At 60.0% G+C, this 24,891-nt stretch overlaps 1 protein-coding gene across 7 annotated transcripts in view; it reads left to right on the plus strand.

Moving 5' to 3' along the window:
• Positions 1-16,183, plus strand: part of TRIM3 (tripartite motif containing 3) — a 29,339-nt gene extending 13,156 nt beyond the window's left edge. The window contains exons 2-14 of one of the 7 annotated variants that reach the window (XM_025176106.2): positions 3,426-3,633; positions 3,870-3,944; positions 5,951-6,130; positions 9,422-9,662; positions 9,970-10,121; positions 10,242-10,422; positions 10,641-11,364; positions 11,448-11,551; positions 11,638-11,805; positions 12,474-12,642; positions 13,452-13,522; positions 13,995-14,135; positions 14,889-16,182. In XM_025176106.2, the coding sequence (XP_025031874.1) occupies positions 6,000-6,130; positions 9,422-9,662; positions 9,970-10,121; positions 10,242-10,422; positions 10,641-11,364; positions 11,448-11,551; positions 11,638-11,805; positions 12,474-12,642; positions 13,452-13,522; positions 13,995-14,135; positions 14,889-15,041 (2,235 nt within the window). In that variant the 5' untranslated portion in view covers positions 3,426-3,633; positions 3,870-3,944; positions 5,951-5,999 and the 3' untranslated portion in view covers positions 15,042-16,182. The other 6 variants (XM_007442945.4, XM_025176108.2, XM_025176107.2 and 3 more) reach the window with 6 other exon arrangements.
• Positions 16,184-24,891: the final 8,708 nt, after the last annotated feature.

A 24,891-nucleotide genomic window follows, 5' to 3' on the forward strand; every position in this document is an offset into this window, starting at 1 on the left:
AGTGGATCAATTCCTCAAGTGGAGACCCCGGAGACTGTTGCTGACCATGTGTCTGCATGGGCACGAATAGGGTGCTTGGATTGAGGGCCGCTCGCTCTCCGTTGTCTGTCCCTGAGGCAGGGAAAGGAACAGGAACTCCAGCAGGGCCCAGCCTGGCCTTCCATCTTCTCTCCGAAAACACGGGTGAGGCTTGGCTTGAAGCTCTTCGATCTGTTGAGCCCGCAGGTGGCTACGGCCTGAGTGGGCTTTTGGGTTGGGGTCTCCTTTTCGGACTGCAGATGCTCCGAGATTCGAACGCCCATTTCTGTTAAGGTGCCTCAGCGTAGAGCTGCCTCCATCAGTCTGACGTGGGTGTCAGGCAGCAGCCCCCCAGCGAAGGTTCTCCCCACCAAGGAATGGCAGGGGCGGTGATGGGGTTGACTCCAGAAGAGCGGTGAAGGGCTGTGCGGAGCCGAGCCCGGTTATCCCCTGGGTGTTCCTCGGACCCTGAACGACTTCCCCGACCCTTGACTAATGCGGAGCTGGAGCAAGAAACTCTGAAAGATGGTCCTCCTGAAGACGGCCTTGGCGGACAGGGGTGTTGCATCTGAGCCAAGCGCCTGGTAATTCTCAGCCTGGCATTTTGTGAGGGGAGCCGAGTTCTGCTCTGGTGCGAGTAGACCTAAATGGAGCGCTTCTGCATTTTCCCAAGTGGGGCTATACTATACAGCAAGCTTAGGGCTAATGTTTTTTTATTAAACCACCCTGGACTGTCTCTCAATTTTCAAAAGGCTAAACTCCAAGGGGTCCAGGGTACTAAACCACTCTGGGCAGTCCTCCTGCAGAGCCTGGATAGGCTCTCAATGGGGGAATGGAAGAGGGAGTCTCAGGGCAGGTGTGAGGGGAGAACCCAGGGAAATTTAGGAGCATTAGGGCAAACTGAGGCAAAGTAGATCCAGATCATAAAGTTCATAGGTGCCTACAGATGATCCTGCCAGGAAGGTTATGCTCCACCACTTACCGATTTATCATTAGATCTGGCGAAGATCCACTTGCAAATCAGAAACAGGCAAGGGGATGGAGAGCGTCCCTGGGGGCTGGTGGGCATATCGGGCAGGGCTTGGTTTTCGTACGTCTTCTTCGGAGCCGTCTGCAGTGAGGGCGTTGGTGTGAAGGCTGAGGTTGTGGGAGTCACCTCACTCACCAGGTTCGGTGGAGCACAAGGTGGGCAGCCGTCGCTGGGCCCACAGCCGATACCGGGAATTCCAGGCAAGGGCTCTCTGGGCACCAATTCATCTGGCAGCTTAGCTGAGGCACTTCGCATGATACTTGGATCACTGCCGGCTGGGACACACGAGGCCCTTTCGGAGCGGAGGCTGTGCTGCTGTGGAGGGGCGGATGCAGAACCCCAGAATGCCACTTTCCCCGCATCCACTTCCCCTGCCACCCCAAAGATTCAGGCCTCTGAGTTGCTTTGGATATGCGTCTTCCAAACAAAAATGTAGATGTTGCAAAACTTTAAGGACAAAAGTTCCATCTAGTGGAAATGGGGTCTCCTTGTGGGTCCTGGTGTAGGCATGCCATTCGTGCAAATATTCGTGAGCCTAGGAGCCATAAGCACTCCACGTGAGCTCCGATGAAACATCAACCCTGCGCCTGGGGCGGCCCCCTCTCCCAACGCTTGCACTCGAGGGTCCCCCTTTGCACACCTAACTCGCATATTTCCCACGGGCAAGACTTTTACACAGACTTACACCACAAGGAGCACAGCTAGTGATGTGCAGGGCATCACTAGCTGTGATTGGCCTCTGAAGGCATTAGCTTGTCCCACCCAGGCTGGAGCATATGAGGCATGACTCGCGGTGACCCACACTTACGGCATCCCTTCCTATTGCCCCAACAAGACCCGAGGGAATGGGGAACGTCGTCTTACCCATCCATACCTCAACTGATAGTAGTCAGTGCGTGCCGCAGAGGTTAAATCACCTGTGTCCCCAGGCATCCCACTTCTCATAAATCTGTAGAAGAATTTCCAGGCATTTGTTTCGGGCCAGAGAGCAGGACACAATTCCAGTGAGGCACAAACTGGCTTATTTCAGTATCGAAGGCGACAGACAAGCCTGAAACGAGTGGGAATGCAACCCCACTATAAAGACTTACATTGTGCATTTCACAAGGGTAGCCAATGCTGGACTGGGTCATGGTGCGTGGGTGCTCACGAGGCCAGAGTGGTGGGGGAGTAAGGATGAACGCCATGGCTTTTTGGGTTGGACGAAGGGTCCAGGAATGTCCTCATTAAGATGGCGCTTTTCGTAGGTGCCCCCCACGCCTGCACTGACCCATCGTGCCTTCGCCTCTGAGTACTTCAGGGCGGAACTGGCCGTTTATCTTCCTTGGAAAGTGTATTTGGGGAGGGGGGCCTTCTGCTTGCCCAACGTGATGCCATATTTTCTCCTTCACGTACAAAGTTTTCAAGCTCCAAATGGTTTGAGACCCAGAGGGGTGCGGGAACACCCCTTTGGGGAGCAGCCTGATCAGGTGCTTGACTCACTCGTGGGTCGTGCTTCAGAAGGGTCTGTCTTGATCAGTACAATCTTTATAGCTCTGCCTGTACTCGGTTGCACCCTGCCCTTCAGTGGAAAATGGGAGGTGCATCCGCTAGGTAAGGAATAAGTAAGGTTCTTTGGGAGATGGGGGCTCCTCGCGGTCACAGGAAGACTTGAAATACGGTAGGGCCAAGGCTGCGTTCTGGCCCAGTCTGAGCTGGGTGCCTCCCTGGGGCATTGGGCACCCCAAGGCTTCAAGACTGCAGGAGCTTGCTCTGAGTCCTGGCTCAGAGAACAGCCGCTGTTCCTCGGGGCAAGGGCTGCGAGGGGAGCCTGCATCCTCCCCAGAAGGCCTTTGCGTTAGCCAGAGCTCCCGGCCGGGAAGCTGGGGGCTCTGGAAGGGGCGTTGCACCGAGGCCTGGTGCTCGGGACAGGGGAAGCTGCTGCTCTGGTGCTGGGTGAAGGGCGGCCCAGATCCTCTGGAAGCGCCAGCCCCGGCAGCCGCTCCTGCGCCATGCCTCAGCCGCTTGGGAAGTGCGAGGTGGGGAGGGAGAACGGCAGAGCCCGGTGCTGACCCGCAGAGCGCCCGACGTGCCCTCCCGCTCGCGTCTGGCAGTGGCCTACTCCTTCAAAAGCAGAGAGGCCGTTCCTTCTGACTGCCTGAGCTCTCAGAAAAAAATGAAGGTGGGCGGGAGGGGGGAAGCCTCTATCCGTCCTAGACGGGAGCTCACGGTCCATGCCTGCATGCAACATTTCCGAGTGCCGAGTGCTGCAAACTCACCTGCCTGCCCCTAAAGCAGATATCCCAAGGGCCTCAGATGCTCCTTGAAACACCTGCAAAGAATGCACTTACATCCTTAGACCCAGACAGAGACTGAAATTCTGATTTCGTCACTTCAGTGTCCCTGCAGAAGTGGAGCAAGTCGGGCAGCCTGGACCCTCCCCCCAGTAGTGCTCCAGCAGGAAGAGCGCTGGCACCCTTGATCGACCAGTGGAAACGGGGCTGGGTGCTGCAGGAGAACCTGTGGACGGGCCGCCTCCTGGGTCAACGGCCGGCTGTGGCGCCTCTGGGTAGCATCTCCTCTCATGCTTACTGGGGGCTTCTGGGGTAAATGCAGGGCTGATGGGGAATGGGGGGGCATGGAAATCAGGACAGAGCCCATCATCTTTGGCAGATGGGGAGCGGGGCAACTCACTGCCCTGTGAACGTTGCAGGAAAGAGGACTCTGCAGTGACTATTTCAGGCTGGAGCATCCCCGAGCGGGCCTGCTGTTGGCTGAGTGGTGGGGACAGACTGGCGAGGCTCGCTGGAATCACTGGGTGACGCGTCTTGCTGCCTTTCAGGTATCCGTCCCCATGGATGTGGGGGAAGCAAGAGCACTCGACCCACTGAGGAGGATGCAATCTTAATATTGCATGGTAAGTTGGAAGTACTGTCCCTGGCAGGATGGGGCACCGGGAGGTCTGCACGGAAGGGGAAAGAGAGCGGGTTGGAGCAAGAGAAGCAGGCTTGCCACCGCACCGCCACCCCCCCCCCCGGACCTGGCTTGCAGCAGGCAGGAGGACGAGCGAGCGGCGTCCCTCAAGCTGGGATCCACCTGGCGAAACCGCCCAGGCCAGGAGCAGGGCCAAAGAGCCTCGGCTTCCGCCACTCTGGCCAAAAGCAGCTTCAGGCTGGCTGCCAGTGGCTGGGGGTCAGGAGACCCATCGTCTCCAGCCCCCATTTGCTCGGGACTGGAGCAGGGCGCCCCGGGCTCAGAGCCTACGGGTGGGCTTGGGACATTTTGCGAGCAAGGAGCTCTGGGTCGCCTGCTCAGAGCGATGCGCGCCTGCCCGGGCGCCGGGCTACAGAAGGCCTTGTCAGCCGCTAAAGGGTGCCAGCGGCCCCTGGGTGCATTTCAAGGAGGGCGCCGCAAGAGCAAGGGCACCTTGGTGCTCGGGGGCGTGCGCGGGGTGTGCGGCAGGGGTCGTCCCGTCCCACTCAGCCTGCCCCGAGTGGACGGCCCCAAGTCGGCCGCCAGCGGGGGCCAGGCCTCGCGGGCCTGCTCGGTGGGTCTGACAAGGGCGGGAGGACGGGGCCTCCATGGAGCCCCTCCGCCTCGCACAGGAGGCCGGCGGAGAAGCTCCGGCTCCGGCCACGCCCCTGCACGCGCCGTGGTACCCTCTGCCCAGATGCAGTTCCCATGGCAACCACCATCCCTCGCTCTCCTCAGCCCGGCGGGCGGCGCGGGGCCCTTCCGCCGCTCTCGTCGGGCCGCCCCCGCGGCGGGAGAGGCCCGCCCCGCCCGCCCGCCCGGCACTGCGGAGAAGCCGCAGCTGCTGCAGCTCCGAGGCGGGCTCGGCGGGCGCGACCATTCCGCGGCGGCGGCGGGGGCGCGAGCGGGGCGGGGCGGGGCGGCCGTCCCGCCCCCTCGGCGGCCGGGGAGCGTCGGGCTTCGCGAGAGGGGCAGGCGAGCGGCAGGAGCCGAGCGCCCGCTCGCTGCGGAGGGCGGCGCGCGGAATTCCGGCTTGCCCCCCGCCGCGCCAGCAGTGGTACGCTCCGGCCCCATCAGCAGAGGGGATGCGGTGAGTCCGCCCGCCCGCCCGCCCAGCCCAGCCCAGCCCAGCCCAGCCCAGCCCAGCCCAGCCGCGCCGCCACCGGGAGCGGCATCGCGGCCGCAGAGGGAGATGCGGGCTCGGGCCGCCGCCGCCCGCCGCCCTCGCTGACGCCGCCTCGCCAGGCAGCCCTTGCGGTAAGCGGGAGCCGGGGCCGCGCGCAGGTCCGGCCGCTTCCCGGGGCTGGAGGGCGGGAGCGCCGGGCACCGTCCCCGCCCAGCCGAGCGAGGCGGGCGGGCCTGCCGGCCGGCCGCCTCCACCGCCGCTGCAGAAGGGGCCGCCCCTGCCTCGGGGGAGCGCCCGCGGTGCGCCCCCCGCCCGGCCGCCGGCGCTGCCCTTCCTTTCCCTCCAGGGAAGGGGAGGAGCCGCCTCCAGCCCGCGGCCGCCCGGAAAGACCGGAAGACCGCGAGTTGCGGCGCAGGCTCCGGAGAGCCGGCCGGTGAGCGGCGGCCCTGCCCTTTTCCCTTCTCCGCGGAGGGGGCGGCGAGCGCGCCCGCTGAAGCGGCGTCCGGGGCGCTCCGCGCGCGGGCCCTCCTGTTGCCCGCGGGCCGGGCCCGCGGCCACGGCCGCGCTCGGCTCGGCTCCGCTCGGCTCGGCGTTTCCCCGGCCGGGATGCGGGCCCGGCGCCGCAGGGCTCGGGGCGAGCGCGCGGGGCGCCAGCTGGCACGGGGCAGAGCGGCGCGGCGCGGCGCATGCTCGTTGGGGGGGCTGCGGCTCCGGCTCCGGCGCCGCGCTCGGCCGCTGCTTCCGCGAAGAAGCCGCGCGGCGGACCCTCCTCCCCCTCCGGCGGGCTGAGGGCCAGAGGGCCGCCTTGTGTCTCTCCCGGGTAGACGAGCAGCGGAGGGCGCCCCGGCAGCTGCCAGCCAGCCAGCCCTCGCCATGGCGAAGCGGGAGTCCAGCTCCAGCCCGGTGGTGCGGCAGATCGACAAGCAGTTCCTAGTCTGCAGCATCTGTCTGGACCGCTATCACAACCCCAAGGTGTTGCCGTGTCTTCACACCTTCTGTGAGAGGTGAGAGCCCCGCCCCCGCCCCGTCTGCCTGCGGCCTGGGGGCGTCATGGCCTGCCCGCCTGCCCTGTTGGGGCCCTGTCAGCTGGCTCGCTGGGCGGATCAGGAACTGGCGAGGGAGGAGGGGGAGGGGGAATGGCCCTTCTCCCCCTCACTGCCCCCCCCAGACCTGCAGGAGCCCCAGTGGCCGGCAGTTGCGATGGAGTTGATGCGGTCTGTCAGGGACTTAGCGGTTTGTAGAAATAGCTGGACTTTGGTGGCGCTGCACTCTGCGTGGCTCGCTTCGAGGTTTTGATAATGGGTGATAATCTACGAACTGTGCAAGCCCAACGGTTGGGCGTGTGAGTAGAATGTATCTGGATACGATTTCCTGAACCATTGATCTTGGCCGACCGTAAGCTGCCTAGTGATGGACGCAGTCGTTATAAACGTCTGTGAAAACAGTGTCCACAATAGGAGAAGCGAGAAAGCAGAAAGTTCTCCATGCCAGTGATCCCAGCGACGTACAGCGAGTCCCTGGGTTAAGAACGCCTGGGTTGCAGATGACCCCTAGTTAAGAACGGAGTCTGCTGTAGCAAAATTCAAGTGAAGTACACAATGGTTCGAGTTCACTACACAATACTATTTATATGGTATTATACAATAAAACTGTTCCGGCTTACGTACAAATTCAACTTAAGGGCAGACCTTGGGAGTGGAACTCGTTCTTAAACTGGGGACTCCCTGTACATCTAAAACTGTTTTAACCAGAGCAAATTGGTTTAAATCCAGCCTTTTTTCTTTTAGTGAAATAAGGAACTTAAGGCCTGGTTAAAACACGTGTTTAAGGGCAGTCTGTTAACCCTGCAAGGTAGTCCGGACCAGAAGCGTGGCCAGGAGCACTAGCTCCATCTTTATTGTAAGGTGACATTAACAGAATCTTGCAAGACGGAAAGTATTCCTCCCCTCCTCTCCTTTTACTCCCTGGGAAACTGGGGAGGGTCCCTTCTGAGATGCTTCCCACACCCTCCCCGCGTCTGTGGGCCGAGATACCTTTAAACGCTGGTTGCCCTGTCTGGGGCGCTCCCTCCTGTCTCCCGAGGCCGTTCCACAGTCCGTGGCCCAGACAGACAGGCTCACGTGCACAGTGAGGCTCACAGAAAACCGAGGAAGTGTCTCTTGCGACCTGCTGATCCAGCAGATCCTGCCCCTGGGCTGGAGCGATGCCTGTTCCATGTCCCGGCAGGGCCCTTTGGCTACAACTGGTCTTTGGGCAGCCTGGTCTCCGGCTGCCAATGGGCAAAACCACAAAGGGTTTAAGCTTTGCTCAGAAGCGAGCAGGCGACCAGCCCTTTGGTTGGAGAAGCTCTCGGCTGCGTATTTCGGGAGTATTTTAGCATAACCTGGGCCAAGCCCTCTGTCAGGACTAGCAGCCTGTGCAGGGAAAGGGGGCTCCAATTTTGTACCTGCCCCCACCCCCCAGGGGTGAACCCTGGGCCTTTCAGAGGAGAGGCCGTCCCCTGGTGCTCCCACTGCATCCCTCTCATTCTTCCCCAGAGAAGGACCTTGCTAGGAACCCCCCCAAACCAGGTTTTCCAGAATGGCCTCCCCATCCCACCAGTGGGGAGGGAAGAGTCGAGAGTGCCTTCCTGCCCATTGCAGAACTGCGTTGGGCAATTGTTCTCTCTTGGCTTGGTGGATCTGGGCTTTTTTAAAAAGCTGCGTGTCACATGATTCCCCCTGCCCCCCCCCCCATGCCAGTCTTCTGATAGTTAAGAGGTCTTCTCCTAAGGGTTCAGAGATACCAGCCTTTGAAGGGGGATGTCTCCATTCTCCCATGCTTTTGACTGTGCTGGTGATCTTGTTTCTCCCGCCCCCCCAAACACCCCTTCTGGATTTCCCTGGGGCAGACTCTGGTCCCTGAAATTCACCTAAGCCTTGCTGGTCCCATTTGCTTCTGCATCAGATTTGCTGCCCACTGAATTCTTTCCAAACGGGTTCCGAGGGTGGGCCGTCTAGGAGCCCTTCCCACAGCACAGCCCTCCGCTAAGAGGCTGGGCCCAGGCAGCTGCTTAGAAACCTCCAGTTGGTACTCGGGCCTTGCTCAGCCTGTGCCTGCTCGGTCTGGGGGCAGGGGCTTTGGGGTTGCTCCTTGGCTCTGGTGCCTGCCCTTGGCCATCAGGGCTAGGGGGATCTCCTTACCATGCGAAGGGTCACCCGGCTGACGTGTGACTGGCCCATGGCCTTGGCTTCGGAAGGTTGATAAAGGCCAAACGGTTTCGGTTGCATTGTGGAGATGCTCTCGGCCTCTGCGCTATGGGGGCTTTTGTGTGGGACTTTTATATACGCTCGTTGTGAACCCCCGCTAGTCCGGTGGATTGTCTGGGTACAAATAAATAGCGAATGGTTGGCTGCATCTCCCGAGCAGAATAATAGAGCAAGAGAGTTGGCAGGGACTCGAGGCCATCTAGAAGGCCCCGCTTGGTGCAGGAGGGGGAAGTGCAGAGGCAAAGGTGGGCTTGCAGCTCAGTCCAGAGGCACCAGCTGGGCCCTACAACCCCTGGGGAGCCAATGGACCTTGGCTGCGCTCCCCGCGGAGGAAGGAATAAACTGTCCTTGGCTCTGGCTGAGCACTTCAGATGCACTAACCCAGCAGTAACAGCTCCCTCCTTGCCTGCAGTTCACAGCCACAGCGTGCCCGTCCCCTGCCTGTGGGGTCTCATGCCCCCCTTTCCATCCTGCCCTGCCCTGCCCTGCTCTGCCCTGCCCATGAGAGAGACGCTGGTTCTGGTCTGCTGAGAGGGAGCCCGGCTCTCCTGCTTCCCCCAAGGCCTTTGGCTTTTTCAAGTGGGGAGAGGAGACCTAGAGCAACTGGGCTGGCCCTCTGCCAGTGCTGCATGAAGAGCTGGCTTCAGGCTGGCCAAAGAGCTGTGCTCCGATCCTCCGCCGGCTGCGGAGTGACCTTGCAGACAGGCACCCTTCTCTGCGCCCAAAGCAGAGCCTTGCTGGAGGCGGCTGCCTTGAGAGTGAGGAACCCATGCCAGAGGTGGGGGCTGAATGCGTGGCTGGCGTTAGGCAAACTGGGATGGCTCATCGGAAGCCTCGGGCTCCCACAGCTGGTCAGGGCCGGAGGCAGCCAGAAGAGCAGAGGCTGCAAGACAGGGCATGGCGAAGAGGCCGGCAGCGTGGGCACTCCTACCCCTCATCCCCCTCTCCTGTTCTTTGAGGGCCGGCTCTGCCTGCTTGCCTGGCTGCCTGCCCTCTGCCAAGGGCCTGGGCTGCCCAAGCTGACTCACCTCTTGCCCCCTTGGCCAGGTGCCTCCAGAACTACATCCCGCCCCAGAGCCTGACCCTCTCCTGCCCCGTGTGCCGCCAGACCTCCATCCTCCCTGAGAAGGGGGTGGCCGCCCTCCAGAACAACTTCTTCATCACCAACCTCATGGAAGTCCTCCAGCGCCAGCCCGACAGCGCCAGCCATGAGGATGCCATTGCCATGCTGGACTCGGTCAGCGCCGTGCCTGGCAAGCCGCTCTCCTGCCCCAATCATGAGGGGAAGGTGCGTGCGGGGCTCACGCTTGTGGGGAGGGAGAACGGGAGGGACGCAGCAGCAGGCCTCAGTCGCCGGGCTTTGGTGAGAGGGTGACCCCCCCCTTTGCCCCTCATGCCCTGAGGCCTTCTCTGGGGGGGAGGGGGCCCTCCACGCCTTGGCTTTCCTTTTCAAAACCAGAGGGGCTCCCTGTGTGCAGAGACACGGGGTCTGCCCTGGGGCCGGGCCCTCCTCAAGGCAGGCAGCGGGGTCTCTTGGGGTCCTGCTCCAGCAGAGCGGGTGCGTCGAGGCTTACTGCTTCCCCATCTGCCCCCAGACCATGGAGTACTACTGCGAGGCCTGCGAGACCGCCATGTGCCATGAGTGCACTGTGGGCGAGCACCGGGAACACGTGACCGTGCCCTTGCGGGATGTGGTGGAGCAACACAAGGCCTCGCTGCGCCAGCAGCTGGATGCGATCAAGAGCCGGTATTGTGCTGGGTGGGCTACAGCAGCTGGGGAGCCTGGAGGTCCAGCTAGGTGGGGGGCGGCTGCTCTGCTGCACACCAGGCGCAGCCCAGGCTCCTGAGGGACCCCTTTGCCTTCCAGCCTGCCACAGCTGGCTGCAGCCGTTGAACTCGTGTCAGAGATCAGCCAGCAGCTGGCGGAGCGCAAGAATGATGCTGTGGCTGAAATTGGGAGCACTTTCACTGAGCTGGAGAAAGCTCTGGGGCAGCGCAAAGGGCTGCTGGTCCGAGACCTGGAGGCCCTCTGTGGGGCCAAACAAAAGGTAAACCCAGAGAATGGGGGGGGCTCCTCTCAGCCCCCAGCAGACCCTCCTCGTGGGGGTGTGGCCTTTGCTCCAGTCAGCCGGGGGCGACGCCTCCCAGGCCGTGGCGGGCCTGGGGGGGACGTAGCTCACCAGCTCTGGCCTTGCCAGCCCCTCCTTTGCTCCTGGGGCCTGCTGGGCAGGGCTGAGCCTCCTTCCTTGCTCGCTCGCTCGCTCAGGTGCTGCAGGCCCAGCTAGAAGTCCTGCGCCAAGGCCAGGAGAACATCCTTAGCAGCTGCAGCTTCACCGAGCAGGCGCTGGACCACGGCTCAGAGACGGAGGTGCTGCTGGTGAAGAAGCAAATGAGCGAGCGGCTGAGCGAGCTGGCCAACCGAGAGTTCCCGGAGCAGCCCCACGAGAATGCCCAGGTGGACTACGTGGTGGAGACGGAGGGCGTGCGCAAGTCCATCCTTAATCTGGGCGTGCTCCTCACCACCAGCGCCATCGCCCACAAGACGGTGGCCACGGGGGAGGGCCTCCGCCACGCTGTGGTGGGCCAGGCTGCCTCGCTGACCATCACCACCAAGGATAAGGATGGGGAGCTCGTGCGCAATGGCAGCGCCTGCCTGCAGGCCGAGGTGCTGGCGCCCGACAGCAGCGCTCTGGAGCACGAGGTGCAGGACAACAAGAACGGCACTTACGAACTGCTGTACACCCCGCGCCAGGAGGGCGACCACGTCCTCTCCATCTGCCTCTACGGGCAGCCCATCCGTGGCAGCCCCTTCCGGGTCAAGGCCGTCAAGGCCTCTGACGTGCCTCCCTCCCCAGATGACGTCAAGCGCCGCGTGAAGTCTCCCAGCAGCGGCCACATCCGCCAGAAGGCGGTGCGCCGCCCCTCCAGCATGTACAGCAGCGGCAAGAAGAAGGAGAACCCCATTGAGGACGAGCTGATCTTCCGTGTCGGTCAGTGCCCGGGAGGGGCAGAGGGCAACCGAGGGCACTGCGGCCCCTTGCTGCTCTCACTCAGGGGCCCCCTCTCTTGGCAGGAAGCCGGGGCCGGGAAAAGGGAGAGTTCACAAACCTGCAGGGCATTTCCACCTCCAGCAGCGGGCGCATCGTGGTGGCGGACAGCAATAACCAGTGCGTGCAGGTAGGAGCATGTCCTGCGCAGGCCACAGTGTGGCTGCCCAGGACCCCCTTCAACAGGCTCTCTCTCCCCCCGACCCCGCACACCAGGTCTTCTCCAATGAGGGCCAGTTCCGCCTGCGCTTCGGCGTACGGGGACGCTCCCCCGGACAGCTGCAGCGCCCTACTGGGGTCACGGTGGACCTTAACGGTGACATCATTATCGCGGACTATGACAATCGCTGGGTCAGCATCTTCTCCCCTGAGGGCAAATTCAAGGTAAGCGTCTTCCGAGGCAGACTGGGACTTCCAGGGCTTGGGGGCTGCGCACGGGGTCACCGGAGGTTTAGGTGGCCCCCACTGGGTCTGGAACAGGGAGAATGACTGCTTTGACCCACGCCACCCCCCCCCGCACTCTCCTGTTGAGAGCCCCCAGGCCCTTATTTGCCTCTTGATATGAAGAGAGTTGTTGCCAGAATACAGGTGGCATTAGGGGACAATGGGTGGGCGAGACAAGTCAGAATGTGAGTTTCTGGGAAGGGGGGGGAGCTGTAGAGGGGCGGGTCTAAGCCCACACTTGGCTCATAGCTCACCTGGAGGACCTACCTGGGAACCTGCCATCTGCCTTTGCCCAGTGGTGGGCCAGTCCTCAGCCGACCCCCTTCTGGTGGGTTGGATCCCCCTTCTCCGTGCTTGGGGCAGGGAGTGGATGATGGGAGTTGTGTTGCAACCCCTCTGGAGAGAACCCTGCTGGGGAATGTCGGTCCACTGATCAGCTGCGGCTGAGACTGGGGAAGGCCGCATTCTTCCTCTAAAGGGAAGGGGCTGCCATAAGCTCAGGCCGAGGGGTCAGTAAGACCTGCCTCTTCCCGGGGCTGACCTCCACGTGACAGTGCCGTGGAGCTGGCGTGTGCCCATCTGCTTTCCTGAGCTCACCTTCTCCCCAGACCAAGATTGGAGCCGGCCGCTTGATGGGCCCCAAGGGCGTGGCGGTGGACCGCAACGGGCACATAATTGTGGTGGATAATAAGGCGTGCTGCGTCTTCATCTTCCAATCCAACGGAAAGCTGGTAGCCAAGTTTGGGAGCCGTGGCACGTCGGAGCGCCAGTTTGCAGGTACCCTCAACGATTCATCTCCTTTGCTGCAGGCCCAGCTAGGAAGGGTTGGGGAGCGTGCTTCAGGCCCACCCTCGCCCTGCCCTGCCCTGCCCTGCCCTGCCCTGCGGGGGCGTGGCATCAGAACAGAGGGCTGCCCTGCCCTGCCCCTACCCACTCAGCGTTCCTCCACTAGCACTGCAGCCGTGGGGGGAGGGGGCGTTCCAGGCGCTGCAACTCCTCTGGGTTACTGATTCCGGTGAAGAAGGGTGCCCGGGCGCGAGGGTGGCGGTGACGCGCTCTTGCCAGCTTTTCCCTGTTTGCCAAATGGCAGCTTTGGGAGCGATGGGAATGCGGGGGAGGCAGATGCAGCTCCAGCCCCTCCAGCTGCCCATTCCCCAAACCGGAGCAGGGCACAGGTGGGTGATCCACTCCGAAAAGCATTTCTGCTGGGCCTTCCTGGGCGCTGTGTGGGAGTGGCAATTCTGGGGCCGCATCTCTCTGGCTCTAGACAGCGAGTCTGGCTGTGTTCTCCTGGGGCTAACTTTGGCCCAGAGCTTCCTGTTGCTGACCTGGAGTCTGAACTCATTACAGGCTTCCTGAGATCTTTGGGGCTTTCTGTGTCTAATAGATTTTGGGGGGCGGGGTTGAGAAAGCCCAAAGCCAGAGCTTTTTCTCTTGTTCATTAACTTCAGGATTGGAAATAGGGTTTGGTCTCCCCACTCAATTTTCAGGCCTTTCCACGTGGATTACTTCCCATCCTCCCTGCTCCTTGCGGAGGCTTGTAGTGGGGCTCTTCCTAACTTCTTCCCCTTTTTTTCTTTGCTCAGGGCCACACTTCGTAGCTGTCAACAACAAGAACGAAATCGTGGTGACTGACTTCCACAACCACTCTGTGAAGGTGAGAGATGGACCAGCCGGCTCCAGCTGACGCTGGGGAGCCGTGTCTGTGAGAACAATTTGCCCACTGCAGGGGTTGCGAGAAGGGGTTGGTTGGGGCCCCTTTCTTTTGGGGTTGCTCCTGCGGAATAAAGGCCCTGGGCCTCCTGGAGCACTCACCCTGCCTTGAGGAGAAACATGCCAATGCTGAAGCAGGTCTTGGATGTTGGGGCCCCACTGATTCTGGGGAGGGGGAGAAGCCCGCTGCCCCATGCCAGAGAGCACCTCTCCGGGGTTCAGGCCAGGCAGATCAAAGGCCAGGCACAAAGCCCTCTGTGCCGGATGCCAGGGCAGGCTCTTGTGCAAGAACCCCCCCACCTGCCCGCCCAGCAGGCGGGCAGCTGGAGACAGGGCCCGGGGTGGGCGGTGGCTCTCCTCCTCACCGTGCAGGGTCTGCGAGGGCTCCGCCAAGCCGCCTCTCTCCCCTTCCTCAGGTCTACAGTGCTGACGGAGAGTTTCTCTTCAAGTTTGGCTCCCATGGCGAGGGGAACGGGCAGTTCAACGCCCCGACAGGCGTGGCTGTGGATTCCAACGGGAACATCATTGTGGCCGACTGGGGCAACAGCCGGATCCAGGTGTTTGGGTGGGAGCTGGTTGTGCTGGGCGGCTGCCAGGCTGATGGTGGAAGTGTGGGGGCTCCTCAGCCCCCTGGCCCTGACGCGTGCTGGTGGCACGGAGTTGGCAACTCTCTGAGTTGCTGCTAAAGGCAGGGCTGAGCCCGGTAATAGAGATGGAGGCCGGCGCTGAGCCTGTCTCCCTTTCAGGGCCCTCCTGCTGGGCAGAGGGGTCCCACTGAGGCAGCACCCTCTCCCCAGTGTCATTTGGGGCAGCAGGGATGAAGGCAGCAGTCCTCTGCAGGGCACCCGCTCTTCCAAGGGACCTAACCCTTGGCATCTTGCTCCTGAGGGTTGCTCAGCCACTGGCATTGCATGTGGCATGCGATCTTCATGCCACAGTTGTGGGTGGTGTGTGGCGCCAGGCTTTCCTTCTGCCACTGCCCAGCAATACACCATTTCTCCGAAGTGTGCCCGAGCACGTTTCTCTTGGGCGGTGGGAGTAGAGGAGGACTCCTTTCAAGGCCCAAATGTGACTGCTCTCTAGGAAGTGAGGTGCTTCACCCCTTAATTATTTTGGCTGTCCTTTCCTCCTCCTCCCCATACCAGCCATGCTGCTTTTGAGATGTGGCACCCAGAAGCGAATGTGGTCTTCCACGGGAGTCCACGGCGTTGATCTGGGTTGAGAGACCCCCTTCCTCTCGGCTCATGAGGTTGACGGTGGCTGCCGCGCCGTCCCCCGCAGGGCTCATGGCCCCAATCCTCTCTTTCCAGGTGTTTGACAGCTCGGGCTCCTTCCTGTCCTACATCAACACCACCGCAGATCCGCTCTACGGGCCGCAGGGCCTGGCACTCACCTCGGACGGGCACGTGGTGGTGGCCGACTCGGGCAACCACTGTTTCAAGGCTTACCGCTACCTGCAGTAACCACGGCAGGGCAGGCTGGAGGGAGGGGCACTCTCAGTCCCTTCCAGCCAGCCTGCTGGACTAAGCGCTTGGGGGCGGGCTGACCCTCCGTGGGGCCTCCTCCCCACACTGGGTTGGGGGCTCTGGCAGCTGTTTGTGAAGGTGCCAATAGCCACAAAGGCAGCTACGCAGCATTGGGGTGGCTCCCTGGGGGGTGCGAGGGTGGGTGGCCCCCCAGCATCTCCAAAAAAGGCTGCCACAAGCCTCCGACCTTTTCCACCGCGAGGCGGGAGAGCCCCACACGGGCGCCCCACTGCTCTTGCTTTTACGGTTCTCCGCGGGGCCTGCCCTCCCCGCCCGAGACCCCCAGAGTAGGAATCACTTGGCCGCTCCTGCCTCCCCCCCAGACGGACCCTCCCCTTGATTTTCTCTGCACTTTATCGTTGCCCAGAAAGGGGGCCGAGGCAGCCCCCTCCAGTCCTGGCAGCAGAGGGCAGCAGAAGGCCGGCCAATCAGCCCTGCTGCAGGGACGGGTGCCCCCCCCAGCTCTCCCACGCCTGACCCCAGAGAGAGTTTCGACAACTGCTGCTGCTGGGGGGGGGCTGCGCCCGTGCGCGCCTCTGGAGAAGAGGGAACCCAGCGGGCCCGGGGCTGTCGGGGTCTTGCCCTTCCCAGGAGTGGAAGTTGGGGGCCCCCGCACCCGTGGCCACTTGGGGGGCCACCCTGCCCCATGGCTTCCATCTTCCCTGGAGGCGGGGTTCGGGGCTGCAGCCAGCGACTCCTCTCAGACTCTTCCGCGTCAAGACCCTTAGGCCGTCCTGGCGCCCCTCCCCGCATGGGGCCAAATGGGGGGAGCAGCCCGGCGCGTCCGGCCCCGCGCGGCCCCCGCAATTGGGGGGCGGCTCCTCCCGCCCTGGCCTGCGGCCGAGCCGGCCCCCCCGCCCCGCCCCTCCTCCCCCCCTGCCCCGGCGGAGCCGATCTTCCCAAAGAGCGCGGGCGGCCCAGTCCCGGGCTTCCGACGCTCACGCTCCCGGTCGGTTGAGCTGAGGCGGCCGCGCGCTGAACGAAATTATGTACAAATAAAGTATTCCGAAAATAAAAGCGTTTCTCCTGTCGGGTCCTGGGGGGCGCGGGGCTCGGGCCGCCCGCCCGCAGCAGCAGCAGCCGCGGCACGGTCGCTGCGGGCCCCGGGGGCGCCGGCCGGGCCTCCTCGCTCGCTCCCGCGCCGCCGGGCTTGAAGGCCGCGAGGCGCCGCTCCCGAAGACCCTCTGCCGGGCCCCGCGCGCTTCCGGACGAGCCGCGGCCGCCTCCGCCCGCCGGCCCCCGCAGCGAGCCTTGGGCGCAGCTCCGGCGCGGGCGAGCGTCGCTCTGGGGCGCGACGCCGGAACTGCGGCCGGGGACGCCCCTCCGCGGCCCCGACCGGCTCGGCTGCTCGCGCTGCCCGGGCTGCGGCGAAGCAGGGCGCGCCCCGAGGGAGAGCGGCCGCTCCCGCCCGTCGGGCCTGCACGGGGCGCGGGCCCTCGCCTGACTGGCGGCGAGCCCGTCATCCCCGGGGCGCGGCGGGAGCCGGCCGGGCGGCCGCAGACGCGTCCAGGCGGTGAGCGGAGCCCCCTCGGCGCGCAGAACGGCGCCGCTCGGCCTGGGCCGCCGGAAGGCGCGGACTTCAACTCCCAGAAGCCCCCGGGCAGCGCGGAGTCCGCGCCCCTTCCGGCGGCGCCGGGGCGGAGGCGAGCCGGTTTGGGGGCCGTCGAAGGACCGCCCGAGGAGGACCGGCCCCCGGCGGGCCGGGGCGCCCCCGGGGCTCCGCCCCCACCCGGCGCGTCCCTCTGGCGGAGGGGCGCGGCTTCGCCCGCCCGCGGAGCGGAGCGCCCGAGGGCGGCCCGCACGGGCCCGCCTCAGCCGCGGCGCCCCGGGGGCTCTGGCGTCGCCCGGCGCCCGCCGCGGCGCCTCGCCCCTCGGCGAGCAGAGGCGGAGACGCCGGGGCGGCGGGCCGCGGGGGCCGCGCAGGGAGGGCCTGGCCGCCCCCGCGCTCCTGGCCCCGGCGAGGCCCCGGTCGCCCCTCCGCCGGGCCCGGGGCCTCCTCGCGCGCCCGGCTCCGGGCGACCGTGCGGCTCGGGGCCCGGCCCGCTGGGGGGCCGAAGTGGGCCTGGCCCGGGACGGCCTAGGAGAAAACGCAGCCGGCGGGCAGAACGGCGGCCGCACCCCACCTCCCGGCTTTTGGGCGAGAGCGGGCCCGGCCCGGCCCGGCCCTTCCCTTCCCTTCCCTTCCGAGCCACGCTGACCTCCCCTGCCCGGAGGAAGCCCCTGGACCGAGGCCTTCAGCCCTCGCCGGCCCCCCGCGCGGCCCTGGGCAGCCCCAGGCGGGGGCTGGCGGACAGAACCAGCCGAGAGGCCCCGGCCTTCCAGCCCCCTCGCAGGATGACCCCCCCGCCTGCCCGCCGCCGCCTGACTAGGGCTCCCCAGCTCTGCTGCCCTTTGCCCGGCCGCAGGAGCAGCCGCCCAGCTTCCCCCAGAGCGGCCAGCCCCCCCCCCCGGATCCCTGGGATTCCTCGCCCTCTGTCAAGATCGAGGCTTTCCCGTTGTTCGGGATCCCCCGTTCTTGCAACGCAGGCGCCCACGTGATCCCTGCCCCGATCGGATCGGGGCTCTCCTCCTCCGTGCTGGGCTCCTGGCCTTGGCAGGTTCCGGGAGAGAGAGAGAGAGAGAGCCCTCTATCTCCCAGGGGGCCCGACCCTCTCACTTGGAGAGCTTGAGCGGGGCCGCACCCCGATCTCCCTGGGGCCACTGAAGGGAGCCTGGCGGACCTCCCGGGATGGCGCCCAAGGCCGCATTCTCCGAGGAGGAGAGCCTTGTTGAAACCCCCGAAGGCGCCTGGGAGCAGCTTTTCCAACGGGCCGCTTTGGCGTGAAGCCAGAGGCTTTCGTGAGCCCAGGAAAGCTTCGGCCTTTGAATGCGGGTGAGGCGTTCCCCGCCAGGGAAGGGTTTGGGGGATACCCTAGGGTAGCTAAGAGGGGCCATCGACAGTTTCCCATTACTGGCGCAAGTCCCAGATGATGACACAGGAAGGTAAATATTGTCCCTGTTTTCAAAAGCAGAGATGGGGAGGGAAGAGGATGTGGGGCAAAACTAGGCAGTCAGCCTGACTCAGGCCTGCCGTGATTCTGGAGCAGAGCAGACCCTGGGGGAACGATCTGTCAGCACTTCCTTTAAAGGCTGGTGGTTACTGGACATCAGAATGGAATTGTCCTTTGGGGGCTTAAACTGACCCTATCTCATTTGATTGGGGAATGGAACACATCACTGCTGGCAAAAGCATTTTATAAATGTGTCTGTAGTCACAGGAGTCAAGCTCAACTTGGGGGCTTCTAAATTTCCTTAGTAGTCATGAGAATGCCGAAGATTATCCACCAGCAAATACTCCGTGAGATGCTGATTAACCTGCTGGCTAAGTGTGGGTTGGATGGTAGGACAATTAAATGGTTGAAAACCATGCCCAGAGGGTGCTCATTGATCATTCCTCGTGGAAGTCAAGTGGGACGCCTTTAGGATCAGTCCTAGGTCCTCTACTCTTCACTGTTTGTTTCCATTAATATTTTGGTGAAGAAATAGAATGCCAAATTTGCGGATGACACAAACTTGGATGGGCTAGCTAATATCCTAGGAGACCAAAATAACAGTCAAAATGATCCTGGCAGCTTTGAGAAATGGAGTGAAGGGAATAGAATGAAACTGAGCAGAGACAAAGCAAGGAAACAAAAATCTGATGTGGGATGAGGGGTGCTGTCAGAAGACCTCGGAACAGTCATTGATTGCAGGCCGAGCGTGGGTCGAGTGTGCGATGCACGAAGGAAGATGCAGTTCCAGGCTGCGTTGAGGGAAGGGCACTTTGAGGATCCCGGGAAGCAGCAGTTCCGCTTCCCCCTGCGTGGGTCAAGGACTGTGCCCAGTTCTGGGCTGTGTGCTTGGAGGAGGAGGAGGAGGAGGATTCAGACAACCTAGAACAGGCACCCTTGGGACTGGCAGGGGTGGGACTGGATGGCCTAAGGGGCTCCTAGGTCGGCCTTGCTTCTTCGAAGCGGCCCTGGGAATTCATGCAGCCGCTGTTCACAGAGGAGCTTCCAGGAGGGCTTTGAGTCGGTCCCAAACTAGCTCGTTGTTGCCGTGAGTCTCTGTTGCTGGTGTCTGGCGCAGCCGAGCCCGTTCCTTTCAGTCTCCCTCACAGTGCATCCCAGGTCACGTTAAGCACACGTGGCCCGTCCCAGCTTCCGTGTTCAGCCACCGCAGCTTTCTTCAGATGCAATGGGGGGAGAGCAGCCCTGCAGCTGGGTGGTCCCCATAGGCAGAAATTGCCAGAGAAAAGGCCAGGATGTGAAAGAAAACCCTTGAAGCGGCGCCTCTGAGGGCCGGAGCGGGCAGGGTGCTGGTGGGCTCCTGTTCTCAGCATTCTGCGGTCGGCAGGCGCAGCCGAAATGCTTTATTTAAAAATAAATAAATAAATAAACTTGATTATAAGCTGTGGTGAGAGATTTTATGGAAAGTGCTGTGTAAATGTTTTGGACTTACGACAGTGGTAAGTGGCCTCTTGCACCCCCTCCTCTAGGCCTGCTTCCCAGGGGCAGTGGGGCAGCTCTCCCAGGATCTGGAGCTTTGGGTCTGGGTTGTCGCATCTCTCCTGTGTGGCTGTGGAGGTGTGTGTGGCGTAATGCAAGCGGACATTGCCCTGAAACGGGCAGTGAGGCAGATGAGCGTGGCCAGGTCCCTGCTGTCTTTCCCCTCCTGCCTTCAGAAAGTGGGCCCCGTCACAGCACGTGGGGCAGGCCAAAAGGGAGTTTGGAGAGGCAGGGTGAAATTCCACTTCCTGATAAGCAGGCAGCAGGCGCGGCCCTTTGGCGGGGGGGCAGAATGGGGTGGCTGCCGTGGGACTTGCTTTCTGCAGTCCCGGAGAGGGTGAATTCAACGTGAACATGATTGTGCCCCCCCCCGCTTCCTTTAAAGCCGTCCTCTGCAACCACTTAAATGGGAACTTGATGCCTGCGATGCAGAAACGTGGGTGAGAGGTGGTGAACCGTTTGTGCCTCTCAGAGTGCTCAAGGGGGGACCCAGATCAGGCCTGAGAAGGGAGCCTGTGACAATTCCTTGGATCCTGTCCGCTGGGGTCAGAAGTAGATCTATTCGCATCAAAGCTACGATAGGGGAGGTACGGTAACTGTCTCCAGGCACCTGAAAGGTGGCACCAGAGGCAGGATCGGATCCAGATGGTCATTAGATTTCTATCCCATCTTTCTTTTATGCAACTCAAGGCAGCGTATGCCATGCTCCCTCCTCCTGTTGTCACAATAACAACAACCCTGTGAGGTGGTGAAGCTGAGGGAGAGCGACAGTCCCTCAGCCAGCTTTCGTGCCTAAGGGAGGATTAGAACTCAACACCAAATGGGCTCTCCATGGTTAAAGCTACAGGGTGTTAAGGACCTTCCTGACTCTGGGAGGTGACAGCCGGTGGAACAGGCTGCCACAGGAAGGGATGAGCGCTGGAGGCCTCCAGACAGAGGCTGGAGGCTCATCTGCCAGGGAGGTTCTTGTGGGTCCCGCCCTGAGCAGAATGACCGCTGGGGTCCTTTGGAAAACTCCAAAATTCTTTGGTTTTAAAATGTTCCAAGTACACAAGAGGAGAATGAGTGTTAGTGTTGATGACTCTGTTGGCGTATTTTATTACTTGCCCACCAATAAGCTTTGATTGCACCTGAACTTCTGTAGGGTGTGGGGAACAATGGCTTCCTTCACCCACAGCACCTGGATTTGCTTTGTGTAGGAATGTATTTTAGGAAAGAATCAAAGGGTCCGATAGGTGTGCCAAGTTGAAGGTACCCCAGCTGTTCTGACATCCCCCTCCCTCCTGGGGCCCGCTGTCTGCCTGCTGTGAGGTGGGCAAGAGAAGCCTGGCTGAGGGTGGTCTGCCACGTGCTGGCAAGAAGGCTGCCATTGGCAGGTGTGAGCAGGAGGGATTCTCTAATTACCCCCCCCCCCCCGCTGCCTGTCCTCATACTTCTTCTGGTCTCCAAGAAGCCTCGCATCCTTGAGCTGAAGGGCCCGCGACTCCATCCTCCTGCTTCCTGCAAGACGCTGAGGTAAAGCGTCCCCAGCAGCTGCCCGAGTAGCTTTTGCTTGGACATGTCCGGAGAAAAGGAGCCACCCCCCCCACCTCAGGCGATGCTCGTTTGAGAGAATTAATTGCTGCTTTCTTTTCCGTCTTTTCATATGCCACCCAGAGGCATATTGCTTGAACTGGGTGGCCATGTGCATAAAGAAATAAATACCCCTTGTTGCCCTCCTCTGAACCTGTTCCCATTTCTCTGAATGCTTTTTCAAGCGCGGTTCCCAGAACTGGATATTTTTGCTTACATTGGCCACCAGGAGCGGGTACCTGACTGAGAGCATCTGAACCCAATAGAAAGATCTGAGGCTCCGCACGTCTGAAGAGCTCCAAACAAGGACAAAACCACTCGCGTGCTGCCTCCTGGTGGTCAGGATAAGTAAAAGCATCACAGGCAAGATACACAAGTACCAGGCAGTTCCCCGGCTAAGAACGTCCGGTTTAAGGAAGACTCCTAGTTAAGAACGGAGCCTACGGTAGCAAAAGTTGAATTCAATACACAATGATTCGAGTTCATTACACAATACTACTTATACAGTATTATACAATAATACTGCTCTGGCTTACGTGCAAATTTGATTTAAGGACAGACCTTGGGAATGGAACTTGTTCTTAAACTGGGGGCTACCTATATAGAGAAATTTCTCCACTCTGTGTGTGTGTTTGTGGAACTCATGTAAAACCTCATGGATGAGAACATCATAATGTAATATCTGTATCTCTCTGGCCTGAGAACTTACTTTGTCAGATTTATATAGCCATCCATCTCACACAAAGCAACTCTGGGCAGCGTACAACAATTAATTTTTTTTAGAACAATTGTATGTAAAACACCTTATGATTACCAGAACTGTAATTCCAAGTGTTTTATTTCAGATGTATCCATTCCATTCATTACTGTCATGTCTTCTTTGGTGAATAACTTCAGGGAAGTTGGACTGTATATACCTTTCTAAAGACAGAACTGGACATGGGGCTTGAGGTGCAGTCTGAGCAAAGGAATGGGAAGGAATGAGTGTTTGGAATGAACGCGTGGGCCTCCTTTGCAGCCAGACCACGCTGTGGCTCCTCTTCAGTATGAAATCACCTTCTTTCTGCAAGTGTTTCTGCAAAATCAAGTAACCCCCATTCTACAACTGCACTGGTCTCTACTAAATTACCAGCGGTTAACTTTCAGCCCATTTCTCCACTCTTTCAAGATAATTTTGAATTTTATTTCAGTCTTCTAGAGTATCAGCTACCCCATCCTATGCTGTGTCCTTGGCAGATCTGGTTAGGGTTGCCCCCATCTTAATCTAAAACATAGAGAAGAGGCTCAACACTATGCTCGGTACAGCTTATTAAACAGTTTAGCAGGCAAAATGTTTTTCCACTGTGTCTCTGAAATGATTCGAGATACATAAAAGCACAGGAAATGCAGCTTTACATTCTCCTAAGCCACTGCTGTGCCATTAGTTAAATTGTCAACTGAAATGTCACCCAGTAGCAAGGAGGCTTCTGAGTTCTTTGGAACACCCAACAGACAGGGGTGTACGTATGGGTGAGGGAGAGGACTGGGAGTCTCTGCCCCAGACCCGCTGCCTATTTCCGGCCACTTGGCCAAAATGCTCCAGAGCGCCCACCAGATCAGCATTACAAGCATGTTGCCGCTGAGAAGGATGGGAAATGGCGCACGTGGATAGTAATTTCCTTTCCTTGAGAATTGTAAATGAGCAACGTGGGCAGTGGTTTAAAAGATACCAGTGGCATCTTTGGCGGGGTGGGTGGGTACCTCCCTCTTTTCCCCTTGGGCCCCTCCTGGCTGAGGGTCAGGTGCTAGAATGCAGAGACTTGCGCAAGGTGTGACAGTCCTGAGGACTTCCTCACAGTTGCAGCCCGGCAGTACAAAGCCCCACCCAGCTCAAGCCTCCCCGTCCACCCCCTCACGCCGTCCAGCTACATTCTTCTTGCATTGTTTTGCAGCTTCACTCTGCAAAGGGTGTGGAACAATATTTGCTTCTGCTCCTTCCATGGGTTTCAGAGTTTCTGGTAGCCCTGCTTGTCATCTAGAAACAGGAATGTGTGTCACCTTTCAAAATTAGTCAGACCGTCAGATTCTCGGCAGTTCTACGGCCAGCTCTCTCCACATATTCCAAACTTGTACGGCTTCTTTCAGTTGTTTTACGCTCTGGTCGGCGTTGATGGTGTCTAGCCACCGTGTTTTTTTGGTGGCCTCATTTCCTTTTACTGCTGACCATTCCAAGCATAACTGCCTTTTCCAGTGAGTTTGATCACATGACACAGCCGAAATAAGTAAGGTGGAATTTTGTGATTCTTCCTACCAGCAATATGTCTGGTTTTAATATGCTCCAGAACTTGCTTATTTGTCACCTTTGCCTTCGAAGGAATGTGCAGGCGCCTTCTCCAGCACCACAGCTCGAATGAGTCGATTTTCCTCCTGTCTAGTTTTTTCACAGTCCAACTTTTGCAGCCATAGGCAGCTATGGGAAACATGATCTGCATTTAGTTACCAGGCTGATGTCCTTGCTTTTCATATTCAATTCATGCTCATCATTGCTGTGCGATTCGATGCTTTGTTTCTGGAGTGCATTCCCTGCTTTGATCAATCTGCGATCCTAGGAAAGTGAATTCTTGCACGCATTCGATCTCTTCACCATCAGTTGCTATTTTGACACTTCCATTCCTCACAGTGGTCATGAGCTTTGTCTTTTTGATGTTCAAGAAGAGGCCAAATTTCTCACTTTCTTCTTTATTCCTTTTGATCAGATGTTTCAGGCCTTCCTTCTTTGGTTTCCAACAGGAGAGCTGTGTCATCATCTTATTAAAGGTTGTTGATGTTCCTTCCTTCAAACTTTACTCCGATTGTTGATTCTTCAAGTGCCAGCTTCCTCATGATCACTTTGGCATACAGGTTGAATAAGAAAGGTGAAAGGATGTACCCTTGCCGCACTCCTTTCTCTGTCTTGAACCAATCAGTGTCTCCATATGGTGTTCACACAGCGGCTTCCTGATTCAGCAACTGCTGAACTTGACCAAAAGTGTTGGTATTCCCAGGTCTTTTAGGGCTCTCCACAGCTTATCATGATCGACACAGTCGAAGGCTTTCTTGCAGTTAGTAAAGCAGATGCAAACGTTCTTTGATATTCTTGAGATTTTTCCATGATCCAGCATAGATTTGCAATATGGTCACATGCGCTACAACCCCTTCTGAAGCCAGCTTGAACATCTGGTAATTCCCTTTCAGTGGTTGGTGCCAGACGTTGCTGCATGACCTTAAGGAGAATCTTGCTAGAGTGAGGGCAGTTGTGCGGTAACTGGAGCAGTCCTTGGAGTTGCTCTTTTTTGGCAACAGAACGAACGCTGATCGTTTCCAATTCTGGGGCCGTGTGTTCATTTCCTAAACTTTCTGGCACAAGGCTGCGATGGCTGTGGGTGGCACAGGCCTTAGCAATCCTGCGGGGATGGTATCAGCACCTGGGGCCTTGTCGTTTGGCAGTTGGCTCATTGCCCACACAATTTCTTCCTGAAGGACGGCTGGTTCTCTTTCCGCTTCTCTTTCCTCCTCATCCTGAGGAGGCTGGGCCTCTCTGCTGCTGGCATATAGCTCTTCTGTATATTCTCGCCGTCTGTTCTTGACACCTTGTTAGTCGGTCAGTTCTTTCCCTTGCTTGATTTTGATGATGCTTTTATGAGCGGTAAATGGTGTTCGAATCCTTTTGA

The sequence above is a fragment of the Python bivittatus genome, unplaced genomic scaffold (assembly GCF_059951505.1).
Source record: "Python bivittatus isolate LINGU-HERP-01145 unplaced genomic scaffold, Pbiv_v1 ctg000340_np1212, whole genome shotgun sequence".
NCBI lineage: Eukaryota > Metazoa > Chordata > Lepidosauria > Squamata > Pythonidae > Python > Python bivittatus.